Raw genomic sequence first — 21,566 nt, 5'->3', positions numbered from 1 at the left:
GGGAGCACCAGACACTGCTGAGAGCCAGGGGCAGGGGGAGAGCTCAGCAGGGTCAGCAGGGGCCAGGCAGAATTAATTCTTAAACAAACAGCCCTGACACTGCTGGGAAGGGCTGAGCTGCCTGAGCCCAACATCCAGCAAGGAAAACCATCAATGACAGGGAATAATGTCAGTTAGCAGGGACCAGAAACTGGGAGGGAAACAAAGACTTGTCAAAGCATCTGCACTGAGAGACAGAGTGTTTTCACACACTGCTCCTCTTGGCCCAGCTGCCCAATCCCAGCAATGGCATTTACAGAAAATTGATTTCCTTACATTTGTGAGGCTTTCCTGAAATTTCTCCAGTTTGGTTTTAGCTTCGTTGTACTTCTTACAGTTCATGCACAGCTCATACATCTCCAGGATGTGCAGCAAAGGGGAATCCTTTAAGACACAAAACCAGATGATAAAAAATTCCCAAAAGTGCCTCAATAAATCATGCTTTAAAAAATCATCTATTATTTCATTCAATCAATGTAGAATTTGTCTCCCTCACCAGCAGAACAATGAAGTTTTAATTTATTAAAATTGCATGCAAGGTCGATGTGGGATCTAAAAATCTGTGATAATTGGAAGAACTTCCACTTTGACTGGGAATTTCAGTGGACAGCCAGGTTATCCTTGGCACAAAGGAAGGCAGAGGGGGATTTACAGGCCCAGAAGCTGAGACACATCAAACACACCCCTGAAACCACATCCCCTCACCTTTAAGAAGAGCTGGAAGCCATTCAGAAGTGTTTTACTCTTCTTCTTCCTCAAGAAGACTTTCCAGATGACAGCAAGGTCCTGCAGGTCCCACTGGGGACTCTCTGCCCGGGTGTGGGCAGTGGCCTCAGCCCTGGTGGCACCATCCACAGAAGTGATGATCCAAACACAGAGGCAGGAGATGAGGTTGGCGTCCTGGAAATGCCCACAGGAAGGGCTTACACCTCCCCTGGTGGAAGGGGGCACCACAGCAACACCACAGCAGCTGTACCCCAGTGCAGAGCAGCCCTGTGGCTGAGGACTGTGCCCAGGCACCCCCCAAAGCAAGGGAAATGCACTCACGGGGCAGCAGGCTGCCAGCACGCTGAGGATGGGGCTGTGTGCCCGGAGCCCTTCAGCCAGCAGGAACCAGCAGGGGCTGGGCTGGCCCTGGCACTGCAGCAGCGTGTGGAACAGGCTCCCTGCACGGGCCCTGCCAGCAGCACCCGCCTCAGCAGGCAGCAGCCTGCCCAGGGCCAGCTGCAGGTGATCCTGCAGCACGGCAGGGAACTCCTGCAGCAGGGCAAGGACCTGTGGGGAGACAGCACCAGAGCCTCGTGAGGCCCGAGGGCACGAGGGGAGCTCTGCACACACACAGACAAAACACCCCCCAAACGCAGTTCTGAGAACAGCTCTGGAGACCCAGAGAGGAAAAAGGGTTCTGTAGGTGTGAATTATTCTAATAACAGCTCATCCTTTTCTCAAAGCTCAAACGTCTCCTAGGGAGCCTCGGCTCTGTTCTCTCTTTTATTGCAGCAACAGAGCATTAAAAGGGTCTACTCAGGTGCTTTTGTGGAGTTACAGATTCTTCAAAACAACAAGGAGATCCAAGTTAAAATCCTGGGCCTGCTAAGCACCATCTCACCTGGATCTCCCACTTAGCTTCCTCACATGAATTTTCCCAATTGCTTTTATTGGAGGGTTTTATTCATTTTTAAATCACATTCAAAATCAAAGGTGGAAAATTTGGATTCTCAAAAGTTTAAGTATCTTTACAAAAAAATCAATTTGAGTTTTGAAAGGAAAGATGAGTGGCTTTATTATAACTTACACTGAACATCTGGCAACTCTCCAATTAAAAAAAAGCAGTAACTACTTGAGTTTAAATTAAATTTACAAGTGTGGCTGCAAGGGAAGGGCTACCACAGTCCCAGGGTATGGACATCCCAAGAGAACCAAAACCCAGGAGCTGGTCAGGCCCCTGCTGTCTCCACACTGGGACATTCTCTTGCCCCAAGCCCCAGTTTGGTGCACAGGAGCTCACCTGGGCTGGCTGGTGGCCGTGGAGCTGGGTCTGGATCAGGAACTGCAGCCACTCGTTGGATCTGGCACATTCCCTCAGGAAGGACGTGCTCAGCTGCAGGCCATGCAGCTTGCAGAACTGCATGACCAAGGACCACTGCCTCCTGCAGTCACTGGACGTCCTGCACAGAATTGAGAGAGCTGCACCATCTGCAGCAGATGCTCAGGCCAGAAGTGACCCTTCAGGGCATGCCAGGGGGCACAGCAGCCAGGCCACTGTCCTGTGCTGCCCTCTTGGCATTGCAGACCACAGAAGGCAGTGCTCAGCCTCCATGTCCCAGGTAACCCCTCAACCAGGCTGCTCTCACCTCTTTATGCCCTGCTGCTCAATGGCATCCCAGAAGGCCTCTTCCAAGGAGGTCAGAAGTGCTGCTGCTGCTGCCTTTTCACCATCAGCCAGCTTTGTTAGCTTCTCAACTGTTTAAAAGAACACATTCCTCAGGTGCTATTGGGGTCAGAGCCGGGGCAGCATTTTCAGGAGTAGCTTCCTAGCTGGGAAAGCCCTGGAGTTAGAAATTCAACTTTCTCAAGTTATTTCTAGGATAAACTTAATTTCCCTACAGCTTTGAACACCTGATCTCCCTGCAGGTATGTGATAGGAAGGAGAAAGGAGATTTGGCAATGGACTTTGTTTAACTCTCTGTAATGTTATTACAACTGAACCTCACTAATATCAGTCTCAGGCAGCTGCTGGACAGTGTCTGTTAGATCCTGATACAGGCTATATCAGTCCTCCTGTCTTATTTGGCACTACAGGATCAAAATGCACCTTTCAAAATTAGTAAAGAAACAGGGACAAAAGAACAACACAGTTCTAGCATGCTTCCAGTGCACTGCTGAGCCCCGGGCAGCCCCTCTGCACCCCCCTCCCTTCCCAAGCGCCCAGAGCAGCTGTCCCAGGCAGACCAGCAGAGCCTTACCCAGGGAGTCCCTGCAGGTGCCGTGGCTGCAGAGCAGGCTGGCAGCCCTGAGCTCCACGCGCAGCCCCAGGCTGTCCTGCCCCAGCAGCTCCAGGAAGCACACGCAGGCTGCAGCCACCGAGGGGACCCCCAGGCAGCTCAGGGCCAGCAGCTGGGCCTCCCGAGCTGCCTGCTGGATCCTGCAAGGAGCCACACACAGCAGTCACCCCCTGCACCCCCGGAGCTCAGCCTCCCTCCCCAGATAAGCCCCAAACTCGTTCCCAGGCAAACAAGCACCTGCGGGGTTTGCTGACCCTGAGCCATCAGCATCAAAGGAAACCAGGAGCCAAAAGTCTCATATTTGTAAAAAATGTGGGCCTGAGAATGGAGGCTCACACGTGATAAGCAGAGTTTGCAATTGAATACATTTATCAAAAACTAAAGGCAGTGGAATTGGTTATAATTAATGTTATGATTGACAACACAGCCCCTCAGCAGCTGAGGGCAGAAAGAGCCTTTGCAGAGTTTACAGCCCACTGCAGCACCAGGAACCTGTCTGACCTGCAGATGGTGCTAAGAGAAACATGGACCCAAAGGGTTTTTCACAGCAGTCACTGGAATAACCCTGCATCCCTGACTGTGTAAAACCATGGCTTCACTGCACAGTAATGTATGCTTCCCTTTTTGCCCCAGTTTTACCTGTTTACACAACAGAAACCAATCTGTGTGGAAATGACGGGGAGAAACAAACAGTGACTAACACACAAACCAGACAGAAACAAAGTGATTTGCTCTAATTCCCCCACTAAACAGCCAATTTCATGTATTCAGGTAAGATGTGTCACTTGGCTGTCCCCTTCTGAGCACCTGATTTTGAAGCTTCAGCCAGGACATTTAATTCCATCAACCTCCAGGGCATTTTTTGCCTTATTAAACTAAAGCATCACCACTACGAAATATCACAGAAAAGGGGCACCATGCTCCTACAAAGTCACCCAGGAGCTCAAGCTGCTAAAAGAGGAGCCCCCCCATGTTTGATCAGGCTGGGGATCTTATCCTCGCTTCCCTCGTGCAGCTTTATTGAGGTAACTCCCAACAAAGCTGCCTCCTTTCGGTGATATCTGATTTCTAACCCTCAGGCCGCCCCCAGCTCCACGCTGAGCACCCTGTGTGCCGGGGGGATGGCCTCCCTCCCTGCGGGGACACTCACAGCTGCCGGGGGGCTTTGCTCCGGGCCAGCTGCTGCCCCACGAAGGTGCCGAAGGCGAAGGCGGGGCGGCCGTGCAGCAGGTAGAACAGGAAATCCAGGCTCTCCTGCACGCCGTGCCTGCTCACCAGCCCCGGGCTGGAGAAGTGGGGCAGCTCGCTCCAGGCATCTGCAACAACACAGCAGCACTGTCAGGGACCCCGACAGCAGCAGCAGGGAGAGGCTGCACAGCCTCGGGGCAGCCAAACGCGCCCCTCGGGCTCCAGTCACAGCCAAAACCCACTGGACACTGGGAAAGCAGAGCTCTGCACCACCTCAGCTTGCTTGGAAAACAAAACATTGCCTTTCTGTCTTATATTTAAATCATTTTCTGTATTTAGAAAAAGTTCTGCCTGTGAAGAGCTTAACGCGAAAATCTAGAATTCTGTTTTGAATTTCAGTAAATTACACTGTTTCTTGTGAAAGAAACTGCTTTTTGAGTAAATTTATCTGCCAAATAATTCCCCTGGAAAGCAACTTATTTTAGGTGCTCAGGCTAGGAAAGCACGTGGACCTTGGCAAGGGACATACCTGACACAGCAAGAGTGTTTGCTGACTGCCAGCCAAACAATTTCGTGGGATCAAAGGGCATTAATGACTGAAAAATCAGAAACAAAATAAACTGAGTTAGCTTAAGAATTTCACATCACTGTCCTGTAACTCTCAATTTCTGATTCTCATACTGTTGCAAACATTATAAAATTGAAATATTGCAATTTCTGCACTACCAAACACCTTGCCCACTGAACACAGTGAGAACATCCCTCTCTGCCATTCCAGCACTGCAAACTCACAGGGTGCAGACACCACTTGAAAAAGCAGCTCAGGATGAAGCTGTGAACTTCAGCTCCACATCAAGGATCCCAGAGAAACAAGCCCTGGCCCCCACCCCCAGCTCCAGTGCAAACAAACTGCTCTGTCCTCGTGCCAAAAGCACTCTGTGTACCTGCAGCAGGTGGTAGAGAGAGATGTCAGGGGGCAAAATCCCATGAGCAGTGCAGGGGGGAAAGAGAGCAGCCTTGAGCTTGGGGTAAGGGGTCAAGGCCATCTTCAAGAGCTGTGGATCAACTTTCTTGAGAGGTTTTTCTGTGTCTTCGTTCTGAAGGACCTGCATTGCAAGCCAGCAAAATTAATTAGGAGGAAACTGCATTCAACAGCAACAAAACAATTTGGGGTTGTCCCAGTCTACCCCAGGGGAATTTGACAACACAGAAGGCATCATCTTCTTTCCTGTAAAATGCTTTTAAGTTGTATCAGACCCACGCTGCCCAGCAGCTGTGGATCAAGACCCTCTGCTCATTCCCTCTGCACCAGCATTTTCTGCCAAAGGGGCATTTTCCTGTCACAGCCACGAGTGCAGCACAGGGGAGCAGCAGACAGGGGCTCAGGCAGTACCTGGTCAATGCCCCCAGGCCCATAGACCGTGGTGGCCAGGGCCAGCAGGGTCCTGCCCTCCAGCAGGATGCTGCTCACACCCCCTTGGCTGCTGGGAATCAGCATCTGAGCGTTGGCCAGACTGGCCTGGAAAACCATCTTGGGATCTTAAAAGGAAAAAAAGTGACATTTAATTGCATGTAAAACCAGTATTAAACCATCAATCACATGTTACAGCTGTCCTCTGACTGTGAAAAATGCTGGATTTTTCACTTTTTGTTGTCCATACTGGTTTCCCTCACTCTGCCTATAAAGACAGAGAAGATGAGCTAAGCTTTACCAAGCTTTGCCTACACAGATAGACTGGGCTTCAGCCCCACAGTTCAGCACTGGAGTGGTTCAATTCTTTATCCTACACTGATTGTGCTTTCTAAAAAAGCTTCACTTGGGATAGTTTTGTCTTTTGTTGATGTGTGACTCTGCAGAAGATGGAATGTTTTAAAAGTGCAAGGAGTTAGGGGCACAAACTCTACTGGCTTTCAGCAAAGCAAACACACAATCCAAGGGCAGAGAAATCAAAATGCACCACAGGGACTAGAGGAAGGTTTCCTTTTAATGGGGTGTGTGTTTTCCTATTAATTCTCCCTCTGCTCAAGTTGGGAATGTAACTAACTGGAGGTAAGGATGATTACACACAGAATCATTCTCACTTTAGGCACAGTTCAAGCAGAGTTACAATCCAGATTTCATGATGAAACGATGGACAGGGGCTTTGCAGCAGAGCAGAGGTTTAATGCAGCTGTGCCAAGCCCTGGGCAGGGCAGGAACATCAGCCCCCTCTGGAGTGATTCCTACCTCGGGGATTGCTGGCAACCCCTCTGCACTGCACCAGGAACTCAAACCAGGGGTGTGCTTCCTGCAGCTCCTTGTCATCCAGGACAGGGCAGTTTGAAGGGGTTAAACTGGAAATAAATAAGCAGCACAGTGAAAATACAGCACTGCCAACCACTGCTGTAACACAGCATTAAAGACTGGAGCACCTCATGGGTGTTAAAGCCAAACACAAGTGGTTAGACAAACAACCAGAAAATGATGTACTGGTTTTTCTTTCTGGTCCACTTATACATCTCTGGTAATTCCAGTGTTAGACTGGAGTTAGAGCTCAGGAATATTAATTGCCAAGCATCCATTAAATGGGAAGTATTCATATAGCTCCAATAGCTAATACTGGTACCACCTTCAAACCCCAACTAACCCTAGATTGGGGGGAAACCAGCAATTTCCTTATCTGTGAACATATCAGGAGTCAACTTGTGCTCAAGAGAGTTTCTGGACTCTGTAAATTCTGAGTTTCTGAAGAGCAACTTGTCTTGGCTCGTTTAGGATTGTATTGCTCACAGCATTATACTAATTACAGCTGTAATTGTTTCCTTTCATGACTGACACCGACACACAAATTAATATTAAAACAGTCTGAACAAAGCTTCAAAATGCAGCTTAAAATCTCACACACTATCCCAGAGTTTCTGCTAAATGACACTGCCAGGGCTGAGGAAAACTCTCCCCACCCATTGTTCAAATTGTGTTTCCTCCTTTAAATCTGGGATCCCTTGTGGGGTGTGAGGGATGGGAAGCATTCCTACCTGTAATAGTCCAGGTAGGTGTACAGCAGGTACTGCAGGCTGTGCTCCAGGCAGTGGAGGACAAACTGAGCATGGAAGTCCAGGCCACTGGCAGTGCTGTACTTTGGAACTGGGTGAGGATTCTGCAGGACTCCCCCCAGGCACCACAACCTCTGGAGCAGCAGCTCAAAATCTTCCAGCTCAGAAGGGACAAAAATCCCCTTTCTGTCAGAAAAAAGCACAGACACTGACCACACAGCTCTCTTTGACAAGTTCTGATGGGTGTTTCCAGCTCACAATTAGAGCAGACCTTTCCCTCTCAGGGATTAATTCCCTACTGAGGCAAACACAGCGTGCCAGAATCCATCTGCCTGTGCCCCAACATCACTGAGGTTACTGCAGGGCTCTGCCCAGAGTGAGTGTGAGCAGGGAAATGCCCAGGATTTCCTCCCTTGCATTAACATGGGCATCAAGAATATAACCCCTGGGAAACACCCAAGGGCTGAGGGAGGAGTGCTCCTGCTCTCATGGCTCTTACTGCTGTCAGATAACTGAAAATTGGAGACTAAAATCACATTTCTCAATGGATCTGTGCTGTTTCCAAAAAGAGCAGTATAAAAATTAATATGTATCAAGGATTATATGTCTGATTTTGGTGTCAAACAGGAAGGAGACAGAGTGTGAAGCCTTGGGGCCCTACCTGGCCAGCTTGTTGAGGATGTCCTGTCTCATGTAGGGGCTGCACAGAGTGCTCCTGTCCACGATGTCAGGGCTCAGGGGGGGCCAGGCAGCTCTGTCACACGGAGCCTGGCTGGGCTCTGCCTCCTCAATCCAGGAACAAATGCTCAGCCAGTCATGCTGGGCTGTCAGGTGCATCCAGAGCACCTCAGCACTGCACGTCTTGAGTTCTGTGTTTCAGAAAGGCAAATGGATGAAACCAGCACACACAAACACTCCTGAGGGAAATACTGGTGTTATCTTATACAGAACTGTGGAATGGTTTGGGCTGGGACCTTAAAGAGCATCCAGGGCCATGGCAGGGACACCTTGCACTGTCCCAGGCTGCTCCAAGCCCTGTCCAACCTGGCCTTGGGCACTCCAGGGATCCAGGGGAAGCCACAGCTGCTCTGGGCACCTGTGCCAGGGCTACCCACCCTGCCAGGGAACAATTCCTCATTCCCAATCTCCCATCCATCCCTGCCCTCTGGCAGTGGGAGCCATTCCCTGGGTCCTGTCCCTCCAGGTACTTATTGTTAATGAACAGTTGCCATGAGATCAAGGGTATTGTTCCAGCTTTTGGGGCCTGATATTGGCAGAGCTGGAAGCAGTTCCCCAGGGCAGGGGGTGGGACAGGACGTGGCAGAGGGTGGCAAAGGGTGGCATTCACACCTGGCAAGTCCCTTCTAGCTAATTCCAAACCCAGGAGGAGCCCAGGCCCAGGATGGAGCAGGGTGAGACCCTCGGGATGGAGCAGGGTGAGACCCTCGGGATGGAGCAGGGTGAGACCCTCGGGATGGAGCAGGGTGACACCCCCGGGATGGAGCAGGGTGACACCCTCAGGACGGAGCAGGGTGACACCCTCAGGACGGAGCAGGGTGACACCCTCGGGACGGAGCAGGGTGACACCCCCGGGACGGAGCAGGGTGAGACCCCTGGGATGGAGCAGGGTGACACCCCTGGGATGGAGCAGGGTGACACCCCCGGGACGGAGCAGGGTGACACCCCCGGGACAGAGCAGGGTGAGACCCTCAGGATGGAGCAGGGTGAGACCCTCAGGATGGAGCAGGGTGAGACCCCTGGGACGGAGCAGGGTGACACCCCCGGGATGGAGCAGGGTGACCCCCACGTCACCCACTGTGAGTGCCAAACAGCACGAGCTCTGAGGCTGTCCCCAGCACCCCACCCAGCCGTGCCCGGGCAATGCCAGCCCAGGTGCACAGCACTTGCCTTGCCGTGGTTTCCAGGGCAGCAGCAGCATCTCCTGCAGCAGCGGGTCCCAGCAGAGAGCCCAGCTGAGGGTCACTGTGAGCCGGGGGGCCCCGGGGCTGCCCCAGCCCAGCTGGGAGCCCAGCACTGCCCGGGGCCCCTCCAGCTCCTGCTGCCTCCTCCAGCGGCTGCACCTGCAACGGGCTGGGCTCAGGGGGCTCAGGGGGGCTCAGCACAGCACACAGCACCTGGGGGAGGCTCAGCAGAGCCCCCAGCCCGGCGTGCCAGAGGGACTGAGCTGAGCTCCAGGGCTGAGAAGTAAAGAACTGCCTCGTTTTGCCAACAAATTGTGAGCATCGTAACAGTTCTACCATTGTTTAACTGTAAAATTATTTCCTAGGTTATTTGGTTTGCTGTGTTAAAGACACCATGGATCAAAACCAGAGCAAACAGGAATAACTGAGCGGTGATTACAGTATCATTATTAAAAATGCTTCGTTGGAAGCAGGGCTCTGTCACCCTCACAACAGTTTGTCATGACTCACACAGCAGTTTGTCACGAGAGAACGTGGCAGCAACTGCCACAGTAATGACAAAATCACTCAGCCCCCACACTGACTCCGACTTCTGCAAACCAACTCCAGTGTGAAATTAATGAAATTAAAGACTCTATTTGTTAGTGCAGTAAACCTCACAGAATGTACAATCCAGCACATTTTAAACCCCATTAATGCTATTAATTAATAATTAATAACCCACATTACCTGGAAAGAGACTGAGTCTCTTGCTTTTCCTGGAAGGATTCCGAGTAGAATCTTTCAACCTGATGCACAAAGTCTATAATTTTCTTCTCTTTTTCAGAAAAATAATTTTCTTCTTGTAAGACTTTCACCTTTAATTCAAAATTAAAGCATTACCTCCACCCGTTAAAATATTACCTCCAATTGCCCCCAGTTTTTATCTATCTTTAATCGATCTTTAAATGATCCTGCAAGGGCAAACAATTAACCAACTGTAGGGAAACAATTCTGGAAGCAGAGGGCAATGCACTGGAATGACAAGAGGACTCCAGGCTGTGTGAGAGAACCAGCCCAGAGCCATGAGTGACACTGTAACAGCTCTGCAGTTTAAGTGCAGATGCAAAGGGACAGGGATGCCCCAGGAATGCCACCAGAGGCAGCTACAAGCCCTGGCTGTCTGCTCTGAAGGGCAGTGCAGTCAGGGCTTTTCTCAGACTAAGCTTTTTTCTGACCCAGAGATGGGGCAACTGAGAGGTGTTGAAAAGCTGTTATTCCATTTCCAGTCTCACAAGAAGGGAGGGACAGTACGGATGTTATAATTCACACCATCACAATCAGAAGCCAATTATTTCCTAATTACACTAGAATGTTTCTTGGCCTATCAGCTTTAGCCACACCATGCTGTAAATGCCTTAAAGCCAATCACCTAAAATTACCCCTCATAAGTCCTACTGCAATACACCTTTCATGATTCTATTTCTCTAAAATATCTAGTTTTATTTGTAAGGCCATCCTTTGAAACTTGTTTCCAGTTCCATTTCTCTCTCAGCAATGTCTGTGCTGTTCCATAACACCTCCAAGTCAACGTTTCTTACCTCAAAGCTCACATACAAACACACACTGTGTCAGCCTTCCACCAAACTTGGAAAGTTTTCTATAAATCCCTTTCCCAGAGCTGCCCTGAGCCAACATCTCCAAGTCAACATTTCTTACCTCAAAGCTCACATACAAACACACACTGTGTCAGCCTTCCACCAAACTTGGAAAGTTTTCTATAAATCCCTTTCCCAGAGCTGCCCTGAGCCCACGCCCAGCCAAGGCTGCAGGTGGAGCCCAGCAGCTTTGCTCACTCACCAGGAGCTCCCTGACGCGCCTGTCCTGTGTGTGCAGGCAGATCTTGTGCAGCTCCTGCTTCACGTCCAAGCCCTGCCACAAAGAGACACCCACTGTGAAAGGTGCCCAGAGAACACATGGAAAGATCAAACCCAGAATGGACACAGCTGCTTTCCTCCCAGAGCACCCAGCCCTGACAAAGAGGCTGTGCCAGCCCCTGCCCCAGCTCCTCCAGGGACGTCCCTGCTGTCCCCAAACCCTGTGACCCCTCCCCAGGCACATCCAGGCTCCCTCAGCAGCCCATTCCCACTGGAATCCCTCCTGTTCCAGGGCAATCAGTCCCCCCAGGGCCTGAAGCCCCCGTGCCCTGCAGTCCCAGAGCACAGGGACCACCCACTCCTCTCACCATGTTCCTGAGCAGCTCGGAGGCCTCCCTGGGGCTGCCCCTCAGCAGGCAGTCATAGACCAGGCTCAGAGCTGTCTGCATGAACTCCTGCAGGCTCTCAGCAGGATGCTGCTGCCTCCTGAAGAAGATCTGGGCCTCTGGTATTTTGTTGCTTAGGATGGCCTCAGCAATGACCTCCTAAAGACAAAAACATGGGACAAACTACATCATCCCTGTGCTGATTTTCTTCCCCAGTGCTTTCAGGTACTTCCACATAAATTATCTCCTTGTATAAACTTGATCACAGTAATAAAACCTGGGTTACTGATTTTCACCTCTGGTGTCAGTTTTTCCCATTTTTGGCTCTCTTCTATCTCAGGCAGGTCCTCATCCAGCTCAGCTCCTGTGTGCTCTGGGGTCACCACTGGGTGAGGGTACCTCCTCAGGAACTTCCTCAGTCTGATGATGTAATCAGTTAAAATATCTGCAGCCTTCTGCAGGAACTCATCAGGTTCTGCCAAAAGCACCCAGGAGATCAGTCAAATGGGAATGAACAGGCAGGGTTTTAATGTTTAGCAATGCTGCATGAATAAATGTGCTGATTATGATGAATAATCAGAGACCCCTCAGAGGGACGAGCACATCAGCTCTGCCCTGGGCAGGCAGTGACAGCCCAGCACTCCCAGCACCCTGTCAGGACACAGCCACAACCCCCAGAGCTCCCTGCCCTCACTCAGGGGTTTTCCTGCCCAGGGACCAGTAAAGGAGAACTGAAATTTTGTATTATTCCCACCAATTATTAGTCAGGTTAATCCAATCTAAAACATAGGGATGAACATCTTTGACTAACTTAATTGTAGTATTTTTCTGTTAATTCCAGGCAAATTTAAGCTTTTAATTAAAAGAATTAGCAGTTCTTACTTAAATGATGACACATTACCAGATGTGAGCCAGCAGGAGTGATCTTACCCTCTGTGTGCACAAAGATTTCCTCCAGCTGCTTGGTGAGGAAAGTCAGGGTGAGGTTCAGGAGCTGCTCAGAGAAGGGCTTGCTGTGAGGCTCCATGTCATTGTCTTGGATTGCTGAGCAGAGCAAGTTTAGAGCTGGCCTGAGCTCCTCCAAATCTGCAATGTTCCAGAAACAGCTCACACACCTGCATCCTGCACTGGGCCATGGGGAGAGAGGGGTGGAATAAACCCCGAGCAGCTGAGGTTTGTCACTCACTTCTCAGGTAGGACTGGGAGGCAGCACCCCCAGGGTGCTCAGGCCCAGGGCAGCCTGCAGACAGACTGAAACCACTTTCTTTGCTTTTTAAAAACAGGTCCACCGTGTCCAGCTGGCGATTCTCCAAACCTGCCTACACAAAGAGAAACACAACAATGAAGCATGGATTTACACCCATACCTGTGCACTTGCTGCTGGGATTCCTCCTCCATCCTCAGTGACACACACAGAAAACCAGAGGGGATTTAACTCTGTGTGCAGCACCTGCAGCCTGGAGTGACAAGGTGACCTGCACAGAGCCTGCCAGGCTCCTCTGCCAGGCTCTGCTCCAGCCCTGCCCTGCATCTCCACACACAAATGTTATTGCAGCCATATGAAGTAAATACTGTGAGAATCAGGACTCTGAACAAGCATACAGCAATTTTATAAGAACAGCACAATAAACACAGAAATCTAGTTCCAAGGATTTCTCTTCATATTTAACATTTTGCAAGGGGACAAAAACTACTGCAGAAACTGGCAAATTTGCTTTTGGGTCCAATTAAGAGGGAATTTTGAGCACTGCTTTGTTCTCTTTATTTTATTAATGTGCACTGCTGTACTTCTTCCTTTGGGTTACTCATCTGCTTGGGGTTTTACTGTTTATTCAATAACTAAACCACTTCATTTTGCCCCTAGGTTTGAGGCACACTTTTAATTGTGTCTAAACCCACGCTGGCATTGCTAAACTGCATTCAGTGCTTGAAATAGAGGGTTTGTTTTTGCAAGGCCTGGGCAGCTTTCCTCACCTCGAGGGCATGGATGGGAATGGAGCACCTCTCCCACCCGTTGAGGTGACACAGGGAATCCACGACTGCAGCGCTGCCAAACATCATCAGCCTGGTCAGGAACTCCTCCTGGGTGACCCCAAACAGGACCAGGGACAGACCACGCTCTGAACGACACAACGAGCCATTATTAGAGACAGAGCAGCCACCTTTTGGGCAGCAGCATTTCTACCCACTGCTGCTTCCAGAGGAGAGGCAGAGCTGCAGTGGCTCTGTCTGGATTCCCCCCGAGCAGGAATGCAATGAAGCTCCCCACCAGCAGCCAGGTAAAACACTAAAAACCCCTAAGGCAGCTGTCTCAGGACAGCTCAGGAGCCCTCACCTGTCAGCAGCAGACACAGGGGCAGCTCTGCACTGCTCTCCACGTAGACACTGCCTCTGCCAAAGTGGGAACACGTCACGTGCTGGGACTCAAAATCCCAGAGGGCCAGAGACAGCCCCGTGTCCTGTGCCTGCAGCACAAACACAGCCTTCGCTGCAGTCACCAGTCTGCACTCCAGCTTCACCAGCTCCCGGGCAGCTCCCACGGGGATTTGTGCCCACTGCTGTCCTGTACCCCCAGGCTGGCCTTGCAGGGCTGGGGAAGCTGCCCACGTGACAGCCCGGGGGACAAAGGCCACCATCCTCTCTGGATCCTCACAGACTTCAGGATCGTGGTCTTCAAGATGGGTCAAAAACTGATACCAAGGCAAATTCAAGTCGTGCACCAAACCTGGAGAGCCTGGTGTTCTCCTTCTCCTCACTCTGTCCCACAGTGAGGACAGGTGTGCCTTCCAGGACCTGCCAGGGGGACAGAGTCACCTGTAACACCAGGCATTACCCCAAGAACAAGGCAGGTAACGCTCTCTCAGTTAAATAAAATGCACTAAGAGCTCATAAAATCCATCCAGCATCTTGCATTTCAACCTCACCATGGCCTCTTTATTTGCATTTAAATACTCCCTGCAGCCAAACTGAGTGACCACAGCTGGATCAGCTGACAATGTCCATGTTCAGCATTTTTAGTGAAAAGTTTTCTTTTCCTCACAGAAAATGCCAATTCAAAGATAGTAGAACAGGCAGTTATAGATAGCTATATATAAATTATAGTTATAGTTATATATCAATGTTCTACTATTTTTTAACTGATAACAAATAGTTATCAATGAAAAAGCAGTAGAACAGGATTCCCTCCAGAACTGAACCTTTCTCATCTACACACCAAGCTATAAGTGGCATGCTTCATTAGTACCAATGCCCAAGACTCAGAGTAACCCCAAGCAGCAACTCCTCTTTGGAAGCTGTCCAGTGCCATAGCTAAAGCTGTCTTGGTCCACCCCACACTCAAACCATCTGCAGCAGGATGGCTGATGTTACCTGCCCCAGCTACACTGCAAACACAGCCAGCAGTGCATGGTCAGTGCTGCACAGGAGGCAAGGCCAGCCTGGGCAGCTGTCCCCCCTGTACCTGTCTGTGCGGAAAGGGGCTGCCAGCAGCTCCATGCTGTGCTCAGAGCTGGCCAGCTCATCCTCGTCCAGGCCCTCTGGAGGCTTCACTGGGAGACTTTCAGGATCTCTCCTACAGAGCAAATGTTCAGGGAACTGTCTGTAAAGAAATAAACATGACATTTCACCTTGCTCAGATGATTTAAGGTGTTTTTTCCATGTTTAACTCCTCCAGGAGCTCTGGGTGCAGTTTTCTCTCAGGGTAACAGGTGAGCCATCAAAACCTGATGCTCCTTCCTTTGACATGGACAACACCTCTTAATTACCACTTGGCCCTAATTCATCAAGCTAAATCAGCACAGCTGTACCAGCACAGTTTGATCATTCCATACCCCACAGTATTTCTGAAAGGTTCTACCACCCACCCCTGGCACTGAGAGCACCTCATCCTCCTGGCAGAATGTGAAGGGCAGGACAAGGTTTACCTGCCTGTTAACAGGCAGATTAAAATGAAGAGGTGTTACAGATACAGTTCCCTTTGTGACAGGGAATAAATTAGAGCGAGCAATGCAAGGACAATGTTAAACAAAGAGAATTTCTGCTGTAGCACAGAAGTCAGAGGGAGAAGCTGCCAGCACCCTGGTGAGGACAGGCCCAGAATTCAGGAGCTGTGAGGGTCAGGGCAGCCCACGGGAGTTGTACCTGAAGTAGGTGTTGAGCTGCACAGCCAGGGCACGCTGGCAGCTGCTGGTCACCACGGCTGTGCTGAGGTCAGGGGACACTGCCAGGGCAGCCAGGGGGGACACAGGGCCCGGGGCAGCTCCCAGGGCTACAGCCACCTTCCCCAGGGTGGCTCCATCACAGCAGTCAAGTATGTCTGCAAACAGCATCAAGGAAAAGGCCAGGCAGAGCAGTTACACACCAGGGGAAGGTGCTGAATTTTGGCTCCAGGAGGAGGGAAAGGCAAGCTGACTTTACTGTGCTTTAAGAGCCAGAGGAGAGGACCAGGGACAGGTTAAAGACAGCAGCTGGTGGAGCTGACAGGCCTGAGCCCCTGCTCATGCCAGCACAAACCTGCCTCCCAGGCTCCCTGTGTGCCTGCAGATCATTTCTGGTTTAATTTAGCCATGAGGTGGCAGTAGGAGTTCTACACAGAGCCATGAATCAAACCCCTCAATGGAACCCATAAATCCAGATCTGCACACACAGCTGTGGCACTCTACAACAGCCAGGACTTGGCTGCACAACCTTCTCTGCAGGCACCACTTCAGTGTCTGTAAAGAAATTTCTGCTCGGCCCTGACAGCAGGGAAAGGCAACTTTGCTCTTGCAGCTGATTTTCCCCCATCTCTCCTGCAAAGGATACAAATCCAGCCAGCACTGTCCAACAGGAACAGGATCCCCCTGCAGAACTGGGAGTCTGCAATTCTGCCCACAGCTCCTGGAGGCAGAGCCAGGGGGAAGCAGCCACAGGTCTCTGGGGGTGAGCCTTCCCCAGGAAAGGTCAGGTGCACAAGGACAGACTGGTTGAGCAGCAGTTTGCACTTGTTGTTTCCAAAAGACAGGATCTTCACAGAGGAAATGGAAGGCAGAGCTGTAAATTTATAGATATTTAAATTTCAGATTGCAGCCAATGGGACTTTGGATTTGTAAAGGAATCCCACCAGGAGCTGCAGAACCAGACCTGCAGTATTTCACACATGTAACACACTGAAATTTACTCACTTATGTTTTTAGCTTCAAGGAGCTTTTTAAGCGTCTCTGCCTCACAACTGTGCAGAGAATTTGGGTTGTGTTTTCCATCTTCTACATTGAATTCATAGACAAACAGGTCATGGCTTTGAGCAAGAGCCAGCAGCTTTGTCTTGCAGGATTGTGAACCATCATCTTCTGAGCTGTCCCAGGCGAAGCTGAGGGTGAAACATTCAGGAAGGTCATGGCTTTATTCCCTCTGATCATCCCCACGCTGACCATTCTGGACGTGCACTGACTGGGGACACCTCCTCCACTTCAGTGAAACCCCTGCTCCAGCCCAGACCCCAGCACTGAACTGCTTCATCCCTAGCAGGACAAGCCCGAGGAGCTCCTCCTCCTCCTCCTCTGCAGGACAAAGGGGTTCCATCCCCTGCGTTTTCCACCCAACACCAGGATGCTGTGCTTCAGGAGAACACCAGCGCCAGGGGGAGCAGAACACACTGCCCATTGCCAGACTCTCCCTGGTTTTTGGGCCGAGAACCTCTCTGGGTGTGTCACACCTGCTCCGCGGTGCTGGGAGGGGACAGGGCAGGGCAAACCAGAGAGCAGAGCCCTGGGACACTGCCCAGCCCCGGAACACCCCGGGCCAGGCGGACACGGGGCTGGGAGCACCCAGGGACAGTGCCAGTGTCCCTGCCACGGCCGGGGTGGCACCGGGTGGCGTTAGGGACCCCGGCGGCCGGAGCAGCCGGGGGCTGTGTGTGACACGGAACGTGCGGCTGCTGCTGCGGGACGCTGCAGTGCTCGGGACCAAGGCGTGCTTTCGGCTTCTGGCTCGGCACAGAGCTGCCAAAGCAGAAGGGGAAGCCAGCACGAGTTAAAGCCAGCACGAGCTAAAGCCACCGTGTGACCGCCGAGTGTCCCCGGGCGCAGCACGCAGGAAGCCGACAGCCCGACAGACAAACGCTTCTTGTCCGCTCCGGGCTCAGCTGCCGTGGGCACACCCGGCCGGACGGACAGACAGCGGACAGACAGACGGGACCCGGCCGGACACACGGACACCACCCGGACCCCTTGCGGTGCCGCGGCCCCGCCCGGCCCGGCCCGGCCCGCACTCACTCGGCCCAGGCTCCCGGCAGGACGCTGCCCCGGGCCCGCGCGGCCCCGCCCGGCCCCAGCGACTCCAGGCGGATGGCGCCGGCCGGCAGCAGGGCGCCCAGGGCGTGCCGGGCTCTGCTGAGCCGCACCCGCGCCTCGTCCCGCGGCTGTCCCGAGCGGGGCACCAGCAGCACCCGCAGCTCCGGCCGGGCCCCGGCCGCCGCCATCCTCCCGCCCGGCGGGGCCGCCCCTCGTTCCGGTCAGCCGGGCGCGCCGGGCGCGACTACAACCCCCAGCATGCACCGCGCGCAGCAATGCGCGCCGGGAGCTGTAGTCCCGCCGGCCCGCCGCCTGAGCAGAACTTTCTTTATCTTTAAGTAGAATTCTCCGCGTCTTTTCCCTGATTTCTGTTGCAGATGGATCCCCGTGGCATTTCTGTGTCCCCAGTCTGGGGCAGCGGCTGTCCCGGGGTCCCTCCGTGTCCCCACTCCCTGTACCGGAGGTCTCTGCGTGTCCCCACTCTGTGTCCCGGGGGTCTCTATGTGACCCTGGGTCTCTCCGTGTTCCCTCTCTATGTCCCGTGTCCCCTCTCCGTGTCCCGGGGTCTCCCCGTGTCCCCTCTCCGTGTCCCCACTCGCTGTCCCGGGGTCTCCCCGTGTCCCGGGTCCCCTCCCGGCCGCGGCTCCGCGGAGCTCCATCGCGGAGGCGGCGAGGCCACGCCCCCACACGGGCGCTGCTCCCGATGTCTCCTCTCCCATTGGCCCGGCCCCGGCCCGCTCGCCATTGGCCGGCAGCAGTGGCCCCGCCCAGGCGGAAGCGGGCGGCCCGCGGGCCGATGGCGGAGCGCGGCCATGGCGCTGGCGCTGGCGCTGCTGTGGCAGGCGCTGGGCCGGGTGTGGCGGAGCCCCGCCGGTAGCGCCCGCCATGCGCCCCCGAGCCGCGCCATGGAGCACGACAGGGCCATCGAGGTCTACGGTGACTGCCCGAGCGCGCGGGGGCCGAGCGGGGAGCGCCGGGCGCGGTCCCGGTGTGCCCTTGGGGGCTGAGGGGGAACGCGGGGCCCTGAGGGGCCCCGAGGGGCTGGGGCAGGGAGGAAGGAAGGGCCCCTTGGGGTCGCCTGTGGCTCCCGAAGAGCAGCACAGCGGTGCGGGACGGGGTGCTGTGGAAGTGGCGCTGGTGGAGCCCTCACTGTGCTGCTTGTCCCAGATATCATCCGCACCATCCGCGACCCGGAGAAGCCCAACACTCTGGAAGAACTGGAAGTGGTGACGGAAAACTGCGTGGAGGTGCAGGAGATAGGGGAGGATGAATATCTGGTCATCATCAGGTTTACACCAACAGTACCTCATTGCTCCTTGGCCACCCTCATCGGTGAGATCCCGTTAATTAGATCACTAATAAAGAGCTCGGCTCCTGGGAGCCTGCCTGGATGCCAGCAGTCCCAGTGCACGCTCAGCCTTGCCTGGAGGTGTGGGTTTGGTCAGGAATTGCAGCTTGAGAACCCAGCCACCAGTGCAACCAAACCAAACACTGAGCAAAAAAACCCCAAATCCAGAGAAATGGGGACTCCCATCTGTTTGTCATGTTAGGGAATCTCTTCAAGAGAACTTCTTAAAACTCTGCTGGGTACACAATTCCTTCTTCGCATTCTCCAAGTTACTTCATTGATGTTATTAATTGCCAATTTGTTAGTTCTTAAATTTAAAAAAGAAAAAAGACAGCTTTCTGCTTGTCTCCTTTGCCTCTGGCTGGTGCTGCTCAGAGTACAAAAGGACATTGTCAGTTACACTGGTTGTTAAGCATGGATTCTCTGAAAATGCTCCTCAGACTTTCAGTTTTACAGGAAAATCTCTCTTGTGTTCTCTTTTAACAGGCCTTTGTTTAAGAATAAAACTTCAGAGATGTTTGCCTTTTAGACACAAGGTAAAGTGCCTGGTTGAAGCCTGTTTTAAATCCCATGAATGAATGGCAGCCTCCCTAAATTAACCACAGAGATTCACAGCCCTTTAGAGCCTTGACCACAATAATTTAAAGAGCACATTGATTACCTGGGGGTCGCTGCAGTTGGTTTTTGGGTGGTGGCAGCAGTCCCCTCCTGTGTGGGGGGGGTTTTCCTGCCAGGAGGAAAGTGGTGTGCTGCCCCTAACCCTGCTGATCTCTCCTGCAGCTGGAGATCTACATTTCTGAGGGCACACATTCCACGGAGGAGGACAGTGAGTAGAGCCTGTGCATGCATGGCTTCAGCCTCCTGTGCTCTGTCCTCTGCTCCCCTGCCTTCCCCTGAAAACCTCAAATCAGAGCCTGGAAACCCAGTGGCATCACGGTGTCCCCAGGGCTGTGCTGGCTCTGTGACCACCTGCTGGTTGCTGGTTTGGGTTTATAACCAAACCCCCCAGCTCTGGCAGGTGTTTGTAGCAAAACTGAGTCACTGACGTGAGGAGCTGCCTCAGCTGTTGGTCCCACTGTGCTGAACTCCCCACAGCAAACCTGGACGTTTCTCAGGCAGGTTTTTGCAGGAAAGCTGGCAGGTTCTGCCCAGCCAGAGCCAGGCCCTGTCCCAGCAGTGCCCTGGGCTGGCACTGTGTGCCAGAAATGGGATATTGTGGCTAAAGAGCTGCAAACTGAACCCGGGGAACCTGGGCCACTCATGTACCCTGAACTTCACTCTTGATTCTGGGACACGCCACTGGAACACCTCACACCTTTTCCTGAGCTGGAAAAGTGAATTATTACTGTTATTATTATCATTATTATTGCTGTGTTGTGACCGCGCTTGCAGCTGCCTCGTTCCCCATTTCCCAGTAACGCCCCTCGTTCCCCATCTCCCAGCAATGCCCCCTGAAATGTCCTTTTCTGCTGAGCCCCCCTGGTGTCCCTGAGCCCTGCTGAGCCCTGTGCTGGGTGTTTTGCAGTCAACAAGCAGATCAACGACAAGGAGAGGGTGGCAGCAGCCATGGAGAACCCCAACCTGCGCGAGATCGTGGAGCAGTGCGTGACAGAGCCCGACTAGGGACCCGGGACAGCCCTGCTGCCAGCCCAGCTAACCACAACAGTCGAGGCCTTGGGCTTCATACTTGAGCTGGTTTTATCTTCCATGTGGTTTTTTTTTTAAGAGAAATTGTTTATAAGATAGATTTAAATTATGAGGAATCAGTCTCTAAAGAAAGCCCGGTGTATAACGCTGGAAGTTTGTAATTTTTGGTGTCCAGAGGAATATTTTGTGATTCAAAGCAACACATCTGCATTGCCTTCTGAGAGACATTGTGATACAAATTCAGTTTTGCAAGTTGAATTTCTACATTGTTTCAATCACTGCACTGTAAAAATAAAACAGATTCTTGTACTGAAATGTTGCTTTCTGGGTCCTGAATTTGTTTTGTTTTTTATTTAAGGATCAAGTTTAGATTTCTATTACAGAAATTAATTCCATTCACCTTCTTCAGTGAAAGCTGAAATTAATTCAGAAAAAGAATTTGACACTGAGGGACTGGACTAGAACAAGGAGATTTTTACTGGGACACAATTCCTGCTGAATCCTCGTGCTCTTTTCCCTGTTAATGTCACACACTTCTGATTCTGGAAGCTTTGCTTTATAACCACCCTGAGGCTGGAGTTTCCCTGTGGATGAGAACTTGATCCTGCTTTTCCTGAGCTCCCTGCAGTGTGTGACAGCATCCCCCAGCCCCTCCTCTGGCTGCCACTGTCCTGCTCTGCCACTGCTCCTGTCACTGCTCCCTCACTCCCCTCACCTGGAGCATCCCCAACGTTTCCAGCCGCCACCTTTCCCACTGGGCCACTCCCCAGCTCCTTCCAGCATGGATTTACCTTTCTCTGGGGATCAGGGGTTCCTCCTGCTCCTCCCAGTGTCCAGGATCTGCAGCCGTGGCTGCTGAGGGGTTTGGGGAGC

The 21,566-nt window shown here is 52.4% G+C and overlaps 2 protein-coding genes across 3 annotated transcripts in view; one reads left to right on the top strand and one right to left on the bottom strand.

Moving 5' to 3' along the window:
• SPG11 (SPG11 vesicle trafficking associated, spatacsin) overlaps positions 1-18,233 on the bottom strand; it is a 28,183-nt gene extending 9,950 nt beyond the window's left edge. Inside the window, exons 1-27 of one of the 2 annotated variants that reach the window (XM_039722784.1) lie at positions 17,681-18,233; positions 16,592-16,776; positions 16,233-16,460; positions 15,570-15,744; positions 14,890-15,027; positions 13,765-14,222; positions 13,404-13,549; positions 12,616-12,748; positions 12,360-12,515; positions 11,726-11,904; positions 11,412-11,588; positions 11,027-11,098; positions 9,917-10,044; positions 9,174-9,346; positions 7,927-8,134; positions 7,248-7,451; positions 6,460-6,566; positions 5,626-5,771; positions 5,177-5,338; positions 4,762-4,828; positions 4,195-4,360; positions 3,006-3,184; positions 2,394-2,502; positions 2,048-2,207; positions 1,087-1,314; positions 745-939; positions 316-423 (exon numbers count right to left, since the gene is read on the bottom strand). In XM_039722784.1, coding sequence (XP_039578718.1) covers positions 316-423; positions 745-939; positions 1,087-1,314; positions 2,048-2,207; positions 2,394-2,502; positions 3,006-3,184; positions 4,195-4,360; positions 4,762-4,828; positions 5,177-5,338; positions 5,626-5,771; positions 6,460-6,566; positions 7,248-7,451; positions 7,927-8,134; positions 9,174-9,346; positions 9,917-10,044; positions 11,027-11,098; positions 11,412-11,588; positions 11,726-11,904; positions 12,360-12,515; positions 12,616-12,748; positions 13,404-13,549; positions 13,765-14,222; positions 14,890-15,027; positions 15,570-15,744; positions 16,233-16,460; positions 16,592-16,776; positions 17,681-17,886 — 4,593 coding nt within the window. In that variant the 5' untranslated portion in view covers positions 17,887-18,233. The remainder of the gene's footprint in view (positions 1-315; positions 424-744; positions 940-1,086; positions 1,315-2,047; positions 2,208-2,393; positions 2,503-3,005; positions 3,185-4,194; positions 4,361-4,761; positions 4,829-5,176; positions 5,339-5,625; positions 5,772-6,459; positions 6,567-7,247; positions 7,452-7,926; positions 8,135-9,173; positions 9,347-9,916; positions 10,045-11,026; positions 11,099-11,411; positions 11,589-11,725; positions 11,905-12,359; positions 12,516-12,615; positions 12,749-13,403; positions 13,550-13,764; positions 14,223-14,889; positions 15,028-15,569; positions 15,745-16,232; positions 16,461-16,591; positions 16,777-17,680) is intronic. The other variant, XM_039722783.1, reaches the window with a different exon arrangement.
• Positions 18,234-18,463: 230 nt separating this feature from the next.
• Positions 18,464-21,008, top strand: CIAO2A (cytosolic iron-sulfur assembly component 2A). Its single transcript, XM_039722785.1, has 5 exons — positions 18,464-18,634; positions 18,866-19,030; positions 19,533-19,582; positions 19,827-19,872; positions 20,572-21,008. The coding sequence occupies exons 1-5, from the start codon at positions 18,511-18,513 to the stop codon at positions 20,667-20,669; spliced, it is 483 nt and encodes a 160-aa protein (XP_039578719.1). The 5' UTR covers positions 18,464-18,510; the 3' UTR covers positions 20,670-21,008.
• The last annotated feature ends 558 nt before the right edge of the window (positions 21,009-21,566 follow it).

The sequence above is a fragment of the Passer montanus genome, unplaced genomic scaffold (genome assembly GCF_014805655.1).
Source record: "Passer montanus isolate IOZ18808 unplaced genomic scaffold, ASM1480565v1 scaffold5, whole genome shotgun sequence".
NCBI lineage: Eukaryota > Metazoa > Chordata > Aves > Passeriformes > Passeridae > Passer > Passer montanus.
This window is presented reverse-complemented; position numbering and strand designations above follow the sequence as displayed.